The sequence below is a fragment of the Salmo trutta genome, chromosome 32, assembly GCF_901001165.1.
Source record: "Salmo trutta chromosome 32, fSalTru1.1, whole genome shotgun sequence".
Taxonomy (NCBI): Eukaryota; Metazoa; Chordata; class Actinopteri; order Salmoniformes; family Salmonidae; genus Salmo; species Salmo trutta.
In genome coordinates, this window is record NC_042988.1 from 24,590,902 (window position 1) to 24,609,430 (window position 18,529).

The 18,529-nt window shown below is 43.8% G+C and overlaps 1 protein-coding gene across 1 annotated transcript; it reads right to left on the minus strand.

Annotated features, from left to right (window-relative positions):
- Positions 1-8,392: 8,392 nt before the first annotated feature.
- On the minus strand, positions 8,393-17,962 carry LOC115171515 (3 beta-hydroxysteroid dehydrogenase type 7-like). Its single transcript, XM_029728431.1, has 6 exons — positions 17,557-17,962; positions 13,704-13,859; positions 12,206-12,314; positions 10,398-10,497; positions 9,662-9,824; positions 8,393-9,481 (listed from the first exon to the last, which is right to left on the minus strand). Exons 1-6 carry the CDS (start codon positions 17,714-17,716, stop codon positions 9,069-9,071), a joined length of 1,101 nt encoding a protein of 366 aa, XP_029584291.1. The 5' UTR covers positions 17,717-17,962; the 3' UTR covers positions 8,393-9,068.
- Positions 17,963-18,529: the final 567 nt, after the last annotated feature.

Genomic DNA, 18,529 nt, shown 5'->3' on the forward strand with positions numbered 1-18,529 from the left:
ACTGCTCTGAGGCTAGGTCACCACTGATAAATCCATGATAATCGAAAGTTTCAATCAGCATTTCTCTACGGCTGGCCATGCTTTCCTCCTGGCTACCCCAGCCCCGGCCAACAGCTCCGTCCCCCCCGCAGCTACTTGCCCGAGCCTCCCCAGCTTCTCCTTCACCCAAATCCAGATTGCAGATGTTCTGAAAGAGCTACAAAACCTAGACCCGTACAAATCAGCTGGGCTAGACGATCTGGACCCTCTATTTCTTAAACTATCCGCCGCCATTGTTGCAACCCCTATTACCAGTCTGTTCAACCTCTCTTTCGTATCGTCCGAGATCCCTAAAGAGTGGAAAGCTGCTGCGGTCATCCCCCTCTTCAAAGGGGGTGACACTCTAGACCCAAAGTGTTACAGACCTATATCCATCCTGCGCTGCCTTTGTAAAGTCTTCGAAAGCCAAGTCAATAAACAGATCACTGACCATTTCGAATCCCACCGTACCTTCTCTGCTGTGCAATCCGGTTTCCGAGCTGGTCACGGGTACACCTCAGCCACGCTCAAGGTACAAAACGATATCATAACCGCCATCGATCAAAGACAGTACTGTGCAGCCGTCTTCATCGACCTGGCCAAGGCTTTCGACTCTGTCAATCACCACATTCTTATCGGCAGACTCAATAGCCTTGGTTTCTCAAATGACTGCCTCGCCTGGTTCACCAACTACTTCGCAGACAGAGTTCAGTGTCTCAAATCGGAGGGCCTGTTGTCCGGACCTCTGGCAGTTTCTATGGGGGTACCACAGGGTTCAATTCTTGGGCCGACTCTTTTCTCTGTATTTATCAATGATGTCGCTCTTGCTGCGGGTGATTCCCTGATCCACCTCTACGCAGACGACACCATTCTGTATACATCTGGCCCTTCTTTTGACACTTAACTAACCTCCAAACGAGCTTCAATGCCATACAACACTCCTTCCGTGGCCTCCAACTGCTCTTAAATGCAAGTAAAACTAAATGCATGCTTTTCAACCTTTCGTTGCCCGCACCCGCCCACCCAACTAGCATCACTACCCTGGACAGTTCTGACCTAGAATATGTGGACAACTACAAATACCTAGGTGTCTGGCTAGACTGTAAACTGTCCTTCCAGACTCATATTAAACATCTCCAATCCAAAATCAAATCTAGAATCGGCTTTCTAGTTCGCAACAAAGCCTCCTTCACTCATGCTGCCAAACTTACCCTAGTAAACCTGACTATCCTACCGATCCTCAACTTCGGCGATGTCATCTACAAAATAGCTTCCAATACTCTACTCAGCAAATTGGATGCAGTCTATCACAGTGCCATCCGTTTTGTTACCAAAGCCCCATATACCACCCACCACTGCGACCTGTATGCTCTAGTCGGCTGGCCCTCGCTACATATTCGTCGCCAGACCCACAGGCTCCAGGTCATCTATAAGTCTATGCTAGGTAAAGCTCCGCCTTATCTCAGCTCACTGGTCACGATAACAACACCCACCTGTAACACGGGCTCCAGCAGGTATATCTCACTGGTCATCCCCAAAGCCAACACCTCCTTTGGCCGCCTTTCCTTCCAGTTCTCTGCTGCCAATGACTGGAACGAATTGCAAAAATTGCTTTAGCTGGAGACTTATATTTCCCTTACTAACTTTAAATATCAGCTATCTGAGCAGCTAACCGATCGCTGCAGCTGTACATAGTCCATCTGTAAATAGCCCACCCTATCTACCTACCTCATCCCCATATTGTTTTTATTTAATTTTCTGCTCTTTTGCACACCAGTATCTCTACTTGCACATCATCATCTGCTCATTTATCACTCCAGTGTTAATCTGCTAATGTAATGGTCATCGTACGTAGTGGACCAAGGCACAGCGGGTTGAGTGCTCATAATGACTTTTATTGAACACAAACAAAACAAAACAAGAAAACGATCGAACGAACAGGATTGCAGGCTAAAACACACAGCTATGCAACCACAACTTCCCACAAAGGGACAGGTGAGAACAGGCTACCTAAGTATGACTCTCAATCAGCAACAATGATGTACAGCTGTTCCTGATTGAGAGCCATACCAGGGCAACAAAGAAATACACAACATAGACAGAACATAGAAATACAAAATAAGAACATAACCCTGGAACACATAAATCAAACACCCCTCTTACATAAATACATATCCCATTAAACCCCGAACCACATAAAACAAATACCCCTGCCACGTCCTGACCAAACTACAATAACCCCTTATACTGGTCAGGACGTGACAGCTAAATTGTAATTATTTTGCTACTATGGCCTATTTATTGCCTACCTTGTGTCGCACTGCTTTGCTTTATCTTGGCCAGGTCGCAGTTGTACTTGAGAACTTGTTCTCAACTAGCTTACCTGGTTAAATAAAGGTGAAATAAAATAAAAAATATATAGAAAATCTCCAAATCGTTCAAAACAGGGCTGGCAGATTAGCTCTCATTGCTCTCTCTGTATGAATATTATCCAAAATGCGTCAGAATCTCTCATGGCTTCACGTTAAAAACAAATTACTATCCAGTCTTCTGATCTTCTTTAGGAATATTATATTTAAAAAAAAATACAGTATCTTTCAGGCCAGTTAGTACATACTAGCAACACGCATAACCACCAAACTAGACAGGCAAATTTAGGGCAGCTAAGTCAACCCAAGCCAAGGACAAATTGCCTTAAATCTACAGTTTTATATAGAACCATAGCTGAATGGAACTCTTTAAGAATCCATATTTTTCAGGAAAAAAGTAAATCCACCTTCAAGAAAAAAATAAAAGAACATCCGATAGACCATGACTGGAGAGGAAATAGAAAGCATCAACTGAATGTTAAATGTGTTTCCTGTCAGGTATTGTAATTGTCTGTATTGTCTACTTGTTGAATGGAAGATTAGCTAGCGTTACGGTGTTAGCTAATGGGGATCCTCATAAAAATGACAATAACACAAGTGCACCTTGTGCTGGGGACAATAAAGGCCACTCTAAAATGTGCAGTTTTTTTAAATAACACAATGCCACAGATGTTTCAAGTTGAGGGAGCGTGCAATTGGCATGCTGACTACAGGAATATCCACCAGAGCTGTTGCCAGAGAATTGAATATTAATTTCTCTACCATAAGCCGCCTCCAATGTCATTTTAGAGAATTTGGCAGCGCGTCCAACTAGCTCACAACCGCAGACCACGTGTATGGCGTTGTGTGGGCGAGCGGTTTGTTGATGTCAAGGTTGTGAACAGAGTGCACCATGTTGGCGTGGGGTTATGGTATGGGCAGGCATAAGCTATGGACAATGAACACAATTGCATTTTATCGATGGCAATTTGAATGCCCAGAGATACCGTGAGGAGATCCTGAGACCCATTGTGCTATTCATCCGCCGCCATCACCTCATGTTTCAGCATGATAATGCACGGCCCCATGTCTGTACACAATTCCTGGAAGCTGAAACTGTCTCAGTTCTTCCATGGCCTGCATACTCACCAGACATGTCACTCATTGAGCATGTTGGGGATGCTCTGAATCGACGTGCATGACAGCGTGTTCCAGTTCCTGCCAATATCCAGCAACTTTGACCAGCCATTGAAGAGGAGTGGGACAACATTCCACAGGCCACAATCAACAGCCTGATAAACTCTATGCGAAGGAGGTGTCGTGCTGCATGAGCCAAATGGTGGTCACACCAGATACTGACTGGTTTCCTGATCTACACCCCTGCCTTTTTTGTTAAGATATCTGATCATCAGATGCATATCTGTATTCCCAGTCATGTGAAATCCATAGATTAGGGCCTAATTTATTTATTTCAATTGACTGATTTCCTTATATGAACTGTTACTTAGCAACATTTTTGCATATTTTGTTTATATTTTTGTTCAGTATAGTATAGTCTTTAACTCCCCTGATTACTTGTAGCTGTATATTCCGTTAGTTTGTGCTGTTGGTCTCACTCAAGTGGCTGCTAGCACTGTCATGAAAAGGGGCATGAGGGAATCCCTACAACATTACGTATTTCTAAGTAGTGAGAACGCTTGGGAGCAGGTGTCGGGGTAAGTTCCTTGTTCCTTGTCAATCATTGGCTTATTGGTAAGTAAATCAATCAAACCTTTATTAATGCAATTGCAGACAGAAGTTGACAATGGAAACACAGCATGTATGTTTCAGAGTTAGTTCTGCAAAGTAAAAAAGGTCAAAGTTGCTTTAATATACTTGCAGTCAACCCCTAGTGGTGTAACTGCCTACGTCAACACCTTCTACTCATGAGACCAAGCCCATGCATATACAGTTATACAAACTTGCAGGAGAAAACAATAGTCCAGTCTTCTCTAAGGGCTCAGCAGTAATTTTCCATTCACGTGTGGCTTAAAGTGGTATGTCTGACTTCTCTCTTAGACATAGACCCCTGCAGGGGAGTAAATAGATATGTATCTCTTTTAGGCTTGAGGCGCTTTCTCACAGACACCCTGTTTTGACTGCAATGGCTCACACATCTGCTCAGACCGTTTCGTATAAGAGGCAGAGACTAGAAAAGAACTGTGGAACAGTATTAAACCTTATAATGCATATATTGCTAATCTGTGGTCCAGGGCCCTATAAATGTAGTGGGGGAGGGTCTTATAGCCCTTCCCCTTCTATTAATACAACATAAGCATAATCAATTATTATAATACACCAATCATTTGGTGCAGCCCCTATCATGACACCAAAGTGACCCCCATCACAGGCAATGTTGAAAAGTAATCTTTAGACGTACTTTTCTTAAATGTAGTTTTGTAATAGACTAAAACAAGCAGGCAACAAGAAAATTACGTTTGAAAAAGGTAACCACAAGTTGTTTTCCCCACAGGCAGGCAGGGGCGCAACGTTCTATCTAATACCGACTGGAACTATGTAAAGGACGTGTAATGAATGTGTTGTTAACATGTATTCCATATGTTTCTCCATTTAGTTTATTTTGCAGTTTCCGAGGTCAGCATAGTGGACCTAGGCCGTTTTCAGAAAAAATCTTGCATTGTGTCTTTGATAGTATCATATTTACCTTGTAAAAAAAAATCTACTTTGAATTAATTAAAATACTTATATTTGGAATTAAACAAATAAATACAAAATACATATTCATATTCAATACAATATGCAATACAGAAAGAGTATGCTTTCCAAGTCTCAGGAGGCTGCAGAGGGGAGGATGGCTCATAATAATGGCTGGAATGGAGCTAATGGAATGGCATCAAACACATACCATTCCGCTCCAGTCCTTACCACAAGCCCATCCTCCCCAATTAAAGTGCCCCCAACCTCCTGTGTTCCAAGTATGTCTATTGTTTTCTTAAAGAGGGCTGAACTTCCTGATCAAGTCCTGGTTTCAATTCTCCTCATTAGGAAATTAAACTTAACAAGTTTTGGGTCTTGGCGCTCTTTGATGTGGGTGTCTGTTGTGTTTTCCGACGTGGGAAGCATTTGTACTTACACTCTGCCAAAACAGTACACACCCTTTGAGAACTTGAAACAGTCGAACAAGGTCTTGTGTCTGGAAGAAGCCCAAATTAGCTAGCAAGCTATCCAACTTCTTTTCCGGCTGGTGTGCAACAGTTTCAAAATTGTTGTGACTTTGGATAGCCTATCTCTGGGGCTAGTTAGCGACCGTCAATAAATTACACATTGTAAATGGGACAATATTTTCATTTCATTAATGTATAGTTGCTTTGAGACAGGCCATTTTCTACCAGAGAATACAATAGAAGTTGTTTATTGCCTTCAGTTGCTCTTTAAGTAACGCTACTTCACAAAATTATAATTTCATCAATAGGCATGAAATATAAAATTAACCTTTTCTCTGTCTGAAGTTTAAAATCTGAATGCACTGGCAAATGTTATTTTGAAAGATGTTTTTATTATTGTTTTTAAATTGGCAGTGCATTCAGATTATAAAATTACCTTAATGTATAGCAGGTGAAAGAAAATGGTCAGATGAAGCAGATGCTAAACTACAGGACTGTTTTGCTATCACAGACTGGAACATGTTCCGGGATTCTTCTGATGACATTGAGGAATACACCACATCAGTCACTGGCTTTATCAATAAGTGCATTGAGGACGTCGTCCCCACAGTGACTGTACGTACATACCCCAACCAGAAGCCATGGATTACAGGAAACATTCGCACTGAGCTAAAGGGTAGAGCTGCCGCTTTCAAGGTGCGGGACTAACCAGGAAGCTTACAAGAAATCCCGCTATGCCCTGCAACGAACCATCAAACAGGCAAAGCATCAATACAGGGCTAAGATTGAATCATACTACACCGGCTCCAACGCTCGTCGGATGTGGCAGGGCTTGCAAACTATTACAGACTACAAAGGGAAGCACAGCCGCGAGCTGCCCAGTGACACGAGCCTACCAGACGAGCTAAATCCCTTCTATGCTCGCTTCGAGGCAAGCAACACTGAGGCATGCATGAGAGCATCAGCTGTTCCGGAAGACTATGTGATCACGCTCTCCGTAGCTGACGTAAGACCTTTAAACAAGTCAACATTCACAAGGCTGCGGGGCCAGACGGATTACCAGGACGTGTCCTACGGGCATGTGCTGACCAACTGGCAGGTGTCTTCACTGACATGTTCAACATGTCCCTGATTGAGTCTGTAATACCAACATGCTTCAAGCAGACCACCATAGTCCCTGTGCCCAAGAACACAAAGGCAACCTGCCTAAATGACTACAGACCCGTAGCACTCACGTCCGTAGCCATGAAGTGCTTTGAAAGGCTGGTAATGGCTCACATCAACACCATTACCCCAGAAACCCTAGACCCACTCCAATTTGCATACCTCCCAAAAAGATCCACAGATGATGCAATCTCTATTGCACTCCACACTGCCCTTTCCCACCTGGACAAAAGGAACACCTATGTGAGAATGCTATTCATTGACTACAGCTCAGCGTTCAACACCATAGTACCCTCAAAGCTCATCACTAAGCTAAGGACCCTGGGACTAAACACCTCCCTCTGCAACTGGATCCTGGACTTCCTGACAGGCCGCCTCCAGGTGGTGAGAGTAGGTAGTAACACATCTGCCACGCTGCTCCTCAACACTGGAGCCCCCCAGTAGTGCGTGCTCAGAGACCTCCTGTACTCCCTGTTCACCCACGACTGCATGGCCAGGCACGACTCCAACCCCATCATTAAGTTTGCTGACGACACAACAGTGGTAGGCCTGATCACCGACAACGACGAGACAGCCTACAGGGAGGAGGTCAGAGACCTGGTCGGATGGTGCCAGAATAACAACCTATCCCTCAACGTAACCAAGACTAAGGAGATGATTGTGGACTACAGGAAAAGGAGGACCAAGCACATCCCCATTCTCATCGACGGGGCTGTGGTGGAGCAGGTTGAGAGCTTCAAATTCCTTGGTGTCCACATCAACAACAAATTAGAATGGTCCAAACACACCAAGACAGTCGTCAAGAGGGCACGACAAAGCCTATTCCCCCTCAGGAAACTAAACAGATTTCGCATGGGTCCTGAGATCCTCAAAAGGTCCTACAGCTGCAACATCGAGAGCATCCTGACCGGTTGCATCACTGCCTGGTACAGCAATTGCTCGGCCTCCGACCGCAAGGCACTTCAGAGGGTAGCGCGTACGGCCCAGTACATCACTGGGGCAAAGCAGCCTGCCATCCAGGACCTCTACACCAGGCGGTGTCAGAGGAAGGCCCTGAAAATTGTCAAAGACCCCAGCCACCCCAGTCATAGACTGTTCTCTCTACTACAGCATGGCAAGCGGTACCGGAGTGCCAAGTCTAGAACAAAAAGGCTTCTCAACAGTTTTTACCCCCAAGCCATAAGACTCCTGAACAGGTAACCAAATGGTTACCCAAACTATTTGAATTGTGTGCCCCCCCCCCACTACTCTCTGTTTATCTTATATGCATAGTCACTTTAACTATACATTCATGTACATACTACCTCAATTGGGCCGACCAACCAGTGCTCCCGCACATTGGCTAACCGGGCTATCTGCATTGTGTCCCGCCCACCACCCGCCAACCCCTCTTTTTACGCTACTGCTACTCTGTTCATCATATATGCATAGTCACTTTAACCATACCACCTCAATAAGCCTGACTAACCGGTGTATAGCCTTGCTACTCTTATTTTCAAATGTCTTTTTACTGTTGTTTTATTTCTCTACTTACACACACACACACACACACACCTTTTTTTCCGCACTATTGGTTAGAGCCTGTAAGTAAGCATTTCACTGTAAGGTCTACAACTGTTGTATTCGGCGCACGTGACAAATAAACTTTGATTTGATTCATAAAACTCTAAAATCACAGAACAAAATCAGCCAATATTCTCTGTGTGCATTAATGCATGTTTAAGATGCATGTTTTCTGCACTAGTGCTCTTCAACAAAAACAGATCAAGTCTATGTAGTGATGATGTCTTGTGGAAAATGTATTGCATTTTCATGTATGTATTGCAAAATATGTATAGCAATGTATTGCACGAAATAGACTCAAAACAATTCATGAGCAGCTTTCCTAGATCACATACCTATGCCATTTTATGACTACAATCACATATCTACCCCTTTTTTAAGAGGATGAATATTGCAATGTCCGATAAAGCACCAAACTTTTTATATTGAATCTCCAATGTATTATCTCTTATTTAGAGCTGGGAAGGTTCTCATGTGAATCAGAAGATCATGGGATGGATAAGTGACCCATTTCAGTGTGGAACATGCCTTGTCATCATTTTGACTGAGGAGCTACAGGCTAGCCACAAGTAGTGACAGGTAGGAGGACATAACCATTTTTGAAGAACACGTGCAGGAGGTCATAGTTCAGGGTTTAAGAGTTCAGGGGTCAAGAGTTTGTATGCATACGTGTAATGATAATACTGCTTATGATGGAGCAAACATAATGAGAATATACATCTGAGAAAGTCCTCTCACTCCTCCATCCATCCCATGTTATGATGTGTGGTGCATCGGTTTAGCCCAGACAAGGTTCCCTCAGACCAGCAGATCAGGAGTCCTTGGGGCCTGCGAAGGGAAAGGTGTCCACCCATCTCTGTGTGCGGGCCTTGCACTGTTCCCAGTCATAGAGGGGGCGGTACTGGAAGTGGCGCTGGGCCTTGTCTGAACCTACTGTGAAGGAGGTGCTGGCCACAGCGAGTGTGTAGCGATTGAGTAATGGTGTGTAGCTGCACACAGGCTTCAGCACCCAGCGGAGCAGGTCATTCAGGCACGCCACCAACCACAGCACCAATAGCGGCACACGGACCTGGCGGAAGTTGAACCCAGACAGGAACTGCATGTTGAAATCCTCATAACTCTTGTAGGGTGAGTCGTCATAGCAGAAGTAAACTTCCCCTCCAAGCCGTTGGGGGTGCTCTCTCAGGGAGCGAGCAGCCAGCAGATGCATCCAAGCCACGTTACCTGAAAAAAAAGGAAACTATGCTGAGAACGTACATACCACTAGCCTAATCCACTAGGGCTGTAGAACAAGTTAGGTAGCCACCTTGGTACATAACCAAGAGCTCAGTAGAAAATCAGCTAAAAGGATGACTCAAGATCTTGTAGGTGTGGCTAGGTATCAGCACGGGTTTCAGGACTCACCTGCATAGACACGGCCATGTTCCGTGTCCTTTGGGACACCTCGAATGATCCAGCCCCCTGTCCTCACACCCATCTGATAGAAGTCCCTCATCAGCTGGTGCTGCTCACCATAGATCCCTGTGGGACGGAGGGAGCATGTGTACAAGCAGGCCCCTTCATTCACCTGGCCAGAGAGAAGAGAGGAAGGATGTGGTAACAGAGCATTAGAAACTGATGGGAGCGGACGGGAAATGAAAACAGTTTTGAAACCCGGAATCCCAAATATGCAGTTTTAACTCAACATGTTAACAGAAGGGTGGAGTAGACTAACGCACAAGGGAACACTTAAACAGCTTTTTGGCAGAGTGACAGTGAAGTCGAAAAGAATTCTACCATTTATCATAATTCAGAAATATTAGTTTTTCGCGCAGAGTAACAGCAGAAATATGGCCATTGAGCGAAAAAATCTTACATGCAACATAAGCTCCAAAACATTTTTTTCATGGATTACTATAGTATATTTGTGTTCTGCGGTACCTTTTTGAGCAGTTCAGTCAAAGAGAGACAATAAGTATCTGAATAAGGTCCATGAAGGAATTCCCTATCTGAATCAGGCTATTAATGAGGGTACCATTTAAAGGCAACTATCCCCCGGATCTTTCAAAAAGTCCATCAAATAAAAGTGTGTGAGTTGGTCTGTGTGTGTGTGTGTTATTACCGCGTCTTTGTATGAGATGTGACGTGTTTATACAAGTACCTTATTGCCGTTGGCCTCCAGCACCAGTTTCTCTGCCTTGGCCTTGCTCCTGGGGTAGGGCATATCGTGATAAACATTGTAGACGGTGTCTTCATCACCTCTGTGCATGAAAGAGAGAGAGGGAGACGGGGGGATGTTATTATTTGATGACCTTTGAACAGAATATCACATTCACATGTGGAATGTGGAATGATTCAGTATAATAGCCAGATGGACACTGGCAGTTTCATGGTGTTGTTTCTCCTTGCTGGCTGTGCAGGACTCATCCTGTTGTTTCTGTGAATATTTTAGCAAAGTCAGTCATGCATGTAAAGGCTGACAGACATTTTCCCCAGACACTGTGAGTGCTGATGTGAAAGGAAGAGAATAGCAAACACATCTGCAAATCCACAGTGTGTGTGTGGATTTCCCTCATCCCTCTCTCTCTGTCACTCTAATTCCTTGGTATGACAGGAATTAGTTTAACATCTGAAATGTTACGAAAAAGATCCGATGACGCTACACAAAAACATCAACGCTCCCAGGACCTGCCAGCCTAAAACAGGTCAAACCAGACAATGCTTTAAGGCTTTGTGTACCTGAGCCTATTACTTAACACAGGGCTGTTATTATGATGTAGTTATTGTTGCCACACAGTTTTCCTGACATCATCACACAGCATTGCAAAGTACATGGGCCTGGCTATGTTCATATTGAACTGGCAATGTGCAGCTTCAATTCAATGGTGCAGATGAATTCTATCCTGTGATGTTCCTCATAGCTACTACTGACTCATCATCTTTGTCACATATCCACTTATCTTCTTATAGGGACCATATGTGATAAGTACATTCCTAAACACACCTATAATAACACACAATGACATACTGAGTTTACCAAACATTAGGAACACCTTCCTAATATTGAGTTGCACCCCCCACGTTCTCCCTCAGAACAGCCTCAATTTGTCGGGGCATGGGCTCTACAAGGTGTTGAAAGCATTCCACATGGATGCCGGCCCATGTTGATTCCAATGCTTCCCACAGTTGACTGGATGTCCTTTGGGTGATGGACCATTCTTGATACACACGGGAAACTGTTGAGTGTGAAAAACTCAGCAGCGTTGCAGTTCTTGACACAAACCGGTGCGCCTGGCACCTACTACCATACCCTGTTCAAAGGCACTTCAATCTTTTGTCTTGCCCATTCACCATCTGAATAGCACACGTACACAATCCATGTCTCAATCTCAAGGCTTAAAAATCCTTCCCCTTCATCTATACTGATATATGTGGATTTGACATCAATAAGGGAGCATAGCTTTCACCTGGTCAGTCTGTGGTGGAAAGAGCAGGTGTTCTTAATGTTTGTATACTCAGTGTAGCGCATAACATGTCTGCCACATCAGAGAGGCTAGTGCTTTAGTCTGTGTAAGAGAGGGAGGGATGAAGGAAGTGTGCCTTGATGTGTGCTCTGCTTCATATCCATCATCTACTAGACCTTAACGCAACACTATGACTGGAATGCTCTCTCTCATGTCTCTCTAATAATAATCTCTATTCCTGTCTCCTATCTACCTCTTTATGTATCTCTCCTCGCAGTAAATGTCTCTCGATGGAGAATTAGGGAAGAATTGAGACATACGAGTTCATAGAGAAATCAGAAAATAAAAGAAATAGTCACAGGGCTGATATAATACAGATAAGGGAAATCTCTACCATACGGGCTAGACAAAAGACAGATGGAGGAGAGGTAGTGATTTAGTGGAAAGAGGAAAAAAAGAACAAAAGCCTAAAGGAGAAACAGATATTTGTGAAGTAAAACTCTACCTGAAAAAGGGGTCTCCTTTCACATTGGGGCCGACCACCTCCATGCTGCTGGTGTAGACCAGATACTGAATACCATTCTCCACACAGGCATTGATCACATTCACAGTTCCTGTTAGAGAGACGGAGAGAGGAAGAGAAACATTCTAGAGGCCAATAACTAGAGGTTATCATTGATTTAATTGCAGAAAGAAAGGGCTAGGGTGTGGTGCGGTCAACATGAAGTGCGTGCAGAACATCTGGTCAGAGATGTTGGCAGACGATGAGTACACAAGTACTTGGAGGAGCATGTTGTAGGAACTAGCCCCGGATGATAAGTGTTTTCTCAGAGCTCAACACAAACATCCTAGAAGGATTAGAAACATCTGATATACAGTAATTACACTAACTAATACAAACAACTATTCCTGTGAGGACAATGTCACATTCTCCAAGAGACGACGAGCAGAAATATGGGACAGCTACCCAGATCTGGGACAGTGAGACACACACCCACCACAGTAGGCCACCCACCAGACGGGGAATAGATAGAATAACCACAAACTGGAAACAAAGTGTCAGTGTTCAATTGGGCTTATATAATGCTTCCAAGGGCTTGCTATTTGAATTTGATGTTGTTAGTTTAATAGAAACCAGTTGACTTGCAGTGGATCACAGAGAACAGCTGATTCCCTTCAATAAGTTGAGTTTGTAGGTAATTCAGTTGCATGAAAACCACCTGACAGGCTGGCACTAACCTTATCGTGAGATGTGAAACCTTTTGAGATGAGTCTTTTACAGCCATTTCAATCTCATGACAAGCACACACACAATTTCTATAAACAGGCCTTCTCAGAGACTCACACACACCATTTCTATAAACAGGCCTTCTCAGAGACTCACACACACCATTTCTATAAACAGGCCTTCTCAGAGACTCACACACATTTACCCACTACATAAATAATGACCTTATTTGTGTATGTCTATGTTTGCTCACTATAAAACCATCGTTGTAGTTGTCATCCTTAACAGACTCAAGGGGCAATTTTATAGTCAGAATGTTCAGAGGAAAACACCAGGCACTATAGGAAGGGAGAGGCGACAGGCAAACAGGAAAAACGTGGGTTATACCATGAATCACAATAACTTTAGGGAATACTATTTCATGGGTTTTCATGGGTCTTCATAACAGTTCCTGTTGTGGAATTAACTTACAGTCAAGAGAAGCCAACCACCCCTCCTATGTTTGTCTCGTTCTATCATCAATCATCTCTAAGGCAACCATTTCTCCCTCTTCTCTTTTCCGTTCCCTCAACATATTTTCCATTCCCTTCTTCGTAAATCCTCCTGTGTCTTAAGGCTTCCACACATCGCACCGAATGTGGATCTAGTGTTCGTCTGCCCACCGTTCAGCTCGCTGTAGACGTCTGACTGACCACATTTTTTATGCGATTCTACATGTAAAAAATCGGTGCGTATTCTCAGCCAGTGAATGCTATTGCTGTGTCTGAGCCCTTACCTTGAACATTCACAGCCTGGATGACTGTCTCAGGGACTCTGTGCCAGACATCCACCAGGCTGGCCGTGTGGATGACCAGGTCTGCCCCCTTGGACACCTCCAGGACACTGGAGTAATCTGTGATGTCCCCCTGCGTCACCACCACCTTTACCCGCTCTGACGGGGGAGAGAGGGAGAAAAGTGGAGGGGGGGGGTTGTAAGATGTTAGATATAGTGTAAAAGAGACTGTTTTCACCGGAATGAAATATCTATAAACTGATCTACAATGCACAATAATACAATTGATCCAAGATTGAGATTGGACAACAAGACATGGACATCATGTACAGAATAATAGCCTAAGAGAAGAATCAGACATATTGTGGTTAGAAGGTCTAGATACATATGTTGTGTGAGGAGGAACCAAGTCTTTCTATGCATGTTTCCATGGCTATATGAAGTATTCTTTGATTCTTTGACTTGAGTGTTAATTTGTTTCCTCTAAATCAGATCCTACATTGCCTAGCTACCTAACCAAAGCTGGGTCCACTGAGGAACTCTGTCTGTTTCTGGAAAAAATGTAATCTGATGTTGCTATAAAAAGACCCAATCACCCCACCATAATTAACGTCTTCTCATACAAGGTCTTTATGTTTATTGAAACACCAGTAGGTGGGTCACAACAAAATCACGTTCTTCACAAATGTGTCTTTTGAGAGCTGTTTGTTCCGTCTTTCCTTCTTGGAATGATAAGATGGAAAAGAAGCTGCCCTTATTCTCAGTTTGCTGTCCCTGGCTTGGCTTATCTAGATCATGGCCTTGAAATATATCTGATGACCATTCTCAGTTTGCTGTCCCTGGCTTGGCTTATCTAGATCATGGCCTTGAAATATATCTGATGACCATGAAGCCAGGACGGGGCTGGAGTCCAAGTAACCACAGGAATGGTCCCGACTCATAAAAAACACACTCTTGCCTTGAAGTCACACTACTGCAGCTGTCTCTTTTAGCTCTGCCTCAGTGGCTTGGTTAAGTAGCAAATCAAATCAAATTGTATTTGTCACATGCGCCGAATACAACAGGTGTAGGTAGACCTTACAGTGAAATGCTTACTTACGAGCCCCTAACCGACAGTGCAGTTTAAAAAATACGAATAAGAGATAAAAGCAACAAGTAAAGAGGAGCAGTAAAAAAATAACAATATATACAGGGGGGTGCCGGTACAGAGTCAATGTGCGGGGGCACCGGTCAGTTGAGGTAGTATGTAGATGTAGGTAGAGTTAATTAAAGTGACTATGCATAGATGACAACAGAGAGTGGCAGCGGTGTGGGAGGGGGGGGGGGCAATGTCTGAGTAGCCATTTGACTAGATGTTCAGGAGTTTTATGGCTTGGGGGTAGAAACTGTTTAGAAGTCTCTTGGACCTAGACTTGGTGCTCCGGTACCGCTTGCCGTGTGGTAGCAGAGAGAACAGTCTATGACTAGGGTGGCTGGAGTCTGACAATTTTCAGGGCCTTCCTCTGACACCGCCTGGTATAGAGGTCCTGGATGGCAGGAAGCTTGGCCCCAGTGATGTTCTGGGCCGTTCGCACTATCCTCTGTAGCGTCTTGCGGTCGGGGGCCGAGCAGTTGCCATACCGGGCAGTGATGCAACCAGTCAGAACGCTCTCGATGGTGCAGCTGTAGAACCTTTTAAGGATCTGACATTATTTGTTGACTTCCATTGAACCAAACCAAAGCTAGGTTCTGTAATTACCCAGTAACTACAGCAACTGTAATTGAAGTAATTACAGGAAGTGAAAGCTTCAGTCAACCTTGTCCTCTGACGTTTACAAGCCCCTCTCTTACTAGGCTACTGTAACTACATGAGATGCAGCAGCGGTTCACATGCTACGCAACATATACACCAATAACCAAGTTCAATTCTTGGTTTGTTTTGGTTATCGGTTTAGTCACTCATACCCTTCTCTGTGAAAAAATATGTATGCTTCATATCTAAAAAGAACCTACAGAACGTAAATACTTCAGAAACATTTCAAGCAAAGGCTCAAAGTTAAGTTGCAAATCTCATTCAATCACAGCATCTTGGTCTTTTCAGTTCACTGTTACAGCGAGATTAGAACTAGACTATGAGCTCTGATTACATAAAGTGTACTATAGGCCTCCCCCTGGCTGGGCTATATGAATACTACCAGCCACCAGGCTTTCTGCACGCCTTGGAATAGCCTACATCCCTCAAACTCAAGTCTGGGCCTCGAAGCCAGCTCCACTGCGGTTTTTCAATGTTCCCTTCTAATCAGTGACTGATTCAGACCTTGGTCAAGAGGTGGGTGCAATTATTAATCAGGTAGAGCAGAAAACCAGCAAGCTCCAGACATAGTAGGAGGTGAATACCACTGGCTTACATAATGAATGGTAATGAATGAATGGTAAATCATTTTTTCCATTTTTCCTCAGCCCCTACATCTCCTCTACTTGAAAAGCACATTCTCACCAGGGCAGAAATATATATGTTTGGTATTTAAGAGAAAACAAGGTGTTCTAATATTACCTGGATGTAGCCTACGGCAATATAGGAGGTTAAAGACTAACAATGTAAGCCTATATGGGCGATTTCATTTGTAATCAATGCCATGTATTTAGCTCATCAGTCATACACAGCTATGAAGTGATCTTCTATCACTGAGTTTGGAGGAAGGCTGTGTCCAACAAACCTGTCACTCTGTGATGAGCGCAACCTTCCCCACATACCGCCCTGCCTTTCCGATTCATATTCCACAGAAACGGAAAAGTCACACAAGGTGACAGGGTGCAGGTGGAGATTCCTGTTATGACAGTGACATGTCACAGGTTACGGGAAATTACATAGGCCAGCTGCAGTGTTCAAGAATAGGAAATGGAATTAGGAGGGGTGTGGGCAATCTGCGTCCATGACCCCATCATGTTATGACATTGTTCATGCAGACCGATGCAGTCAAATCAAATCAAACGCATTTATAAAGAGCTTTTTACATCAGCAGATGTCACAAAGTGCTTGTACAGAAACCCAGCCTAAAACCCCAAACAGCAAGCAATTCAGATGTAGAAGTGACCTCAGCGGAGTGTAGATATGTGTTGTTTACCATCCTAACATTTCCCTTTCAGTGACATTCGCTAACTCTCATCTCTGTCACACTCTAGTATGTATCTGACTTTCCCATCTCTCCCTCTCAGTCCATCTACCTACTGCCCACCCTCCACCTCTATCCCATATATGGCTCTGTTTCTGTAGTGAAGACTGACAATGGAATAAAAGTTTGTACAAAGTTAGATAATTAAAATGTGCATGTTCTTATGCCTGAGAATATAAGAGTAAGAAAGGTGTAAGGCAAAAATAAAGGGTGTCAGAAAAGAGTTTTCATGGAATACAGCTGATATCCAGAATCTATTTGATTGGGTATGTATGTGGGTAAAGGTCTGTGATGCTAGTCTAGGTTCTCTCACTTTAAGTCATTTCAATGTGCTAAGGTAGATGAAGACCCTAACTGTTTCACTGAGGAGTTGACACCCCACCTCTTCTCAGTGAATAAACCCCAGGACATTCATGATTAGAGGTCTTGCCCACTTGAGCCTCTATATATCTTGCTAGGAGTAGCTTAGCCCAATAATCATTGTCACCATGAATAAGGGTTAAGAGTAGCTAGTCCCACAACTGCAAATCATTCTGGACATGTATGAGCCGTTTTCAACTCAGCAGCCTCGTGTGGTGTTTGGTTATGCCAATGAAATATGCATAAAACATTATTAGACAAGAAAACTACAAATGGGGTTTGAGCATGTCAGTGAACTGCCAGACATTTACAATGTATGTTTCAAGAATATATTGTTGTTTTACCTGTGCTGTGGCAATTTAAACTTGAGTCGATGTGTTTGTCAAAAAGTCGAATTTCCGTTACCGCATCCTCTTTCTCCAAAAGGACCTGTAACAGGTGTTGTCCGAGGAACCCACAGCCCCCGGTGACGAGATAAACCAGGCCCCGTTCTTTAGTCAACATTCTTCACTGTTGCTAGTTGCTACTATCAACGCGTGATGTTTGGTTGATGAGCTACTGAGTCGTCCTTGTTGATCTTCTACAACTCCCTCTGCGTTCTAAAAGAGCGGAGATAAACAACGAGAGTGAACGAAATGAAAAAAGACAGGGAGAGGTTGAGGTGCGTTCAGTCCTCTTAAACGTTTGCTACGTTGAACAACGGTTTGTTCTGAACGACACGTTCTTGTACGTTCTTGAATAGACTACCGTTTAGTAGATGTGGCGAGGTGTGGCTGGAAGCAATGAGTGACGTGTTTTAAAGGGAAGTGGTCATGCTGACAGTATTCCCCAACCCTCCTCGTTCCCCAACCCTGGTCGTTCAGAACAGCACCGTTTCCGTTCAATTGAACGTTCCAGAACGTAAAAACGTACTGAACGCAGCCCTGATGGGTTTGTACACAGCGATCGTAAACTGCTCCGCTTCACTGGACTTAATTGATGACCTTCGACTTAGTGTTTGTTCTATCATCAAAGAAAGGCAAAGATCACTATGCAAAATGAACTCGATTGGTCTTCTCGTTTAAATGTAGCTTACTGTAGATAGGCTATATGCCACCATGATTAGATTAGAGTTTATTAGTCACATGCACAGGGTTGCAGATGTAATGGCAGGGTACAGCTCCGACAGTGCAGGTCAAAGGGAAGTGATTGAAACACTACACCAAAAAATATATACACATATTTCCAATTGTAACAGTGATAAATGTCCATTGGGGTGGAGGCAGGATACATGTTTGTTGAGGGGGGAAATGTCCATAGAGGGAGCAAATAGCTGAC

Coding starts and splice junctions, on each gene's coding strand:
- LOC115171515 (XM_029728431.1), bottom strand. CDS start 17,716: ATGTTGACTAAAGAACGGGGCCTGGTTTATCTCGTCACCGGGGGCTGT. Junction 12,315..13,703: donor CCAGGCTGTGAATGTTCAAG/GTAAGGGCTCAG, acceptor TCTCTCTAACAG/GAACTGTGAATGTGATCAAT. Junction 9,482..9,661: donor ACATGGCCGTGTCTATGCAG/GTGAGTCCTGAA, acceptor CTTTTTTTTCAG/GTAACGTGGCTTGGATGCAT.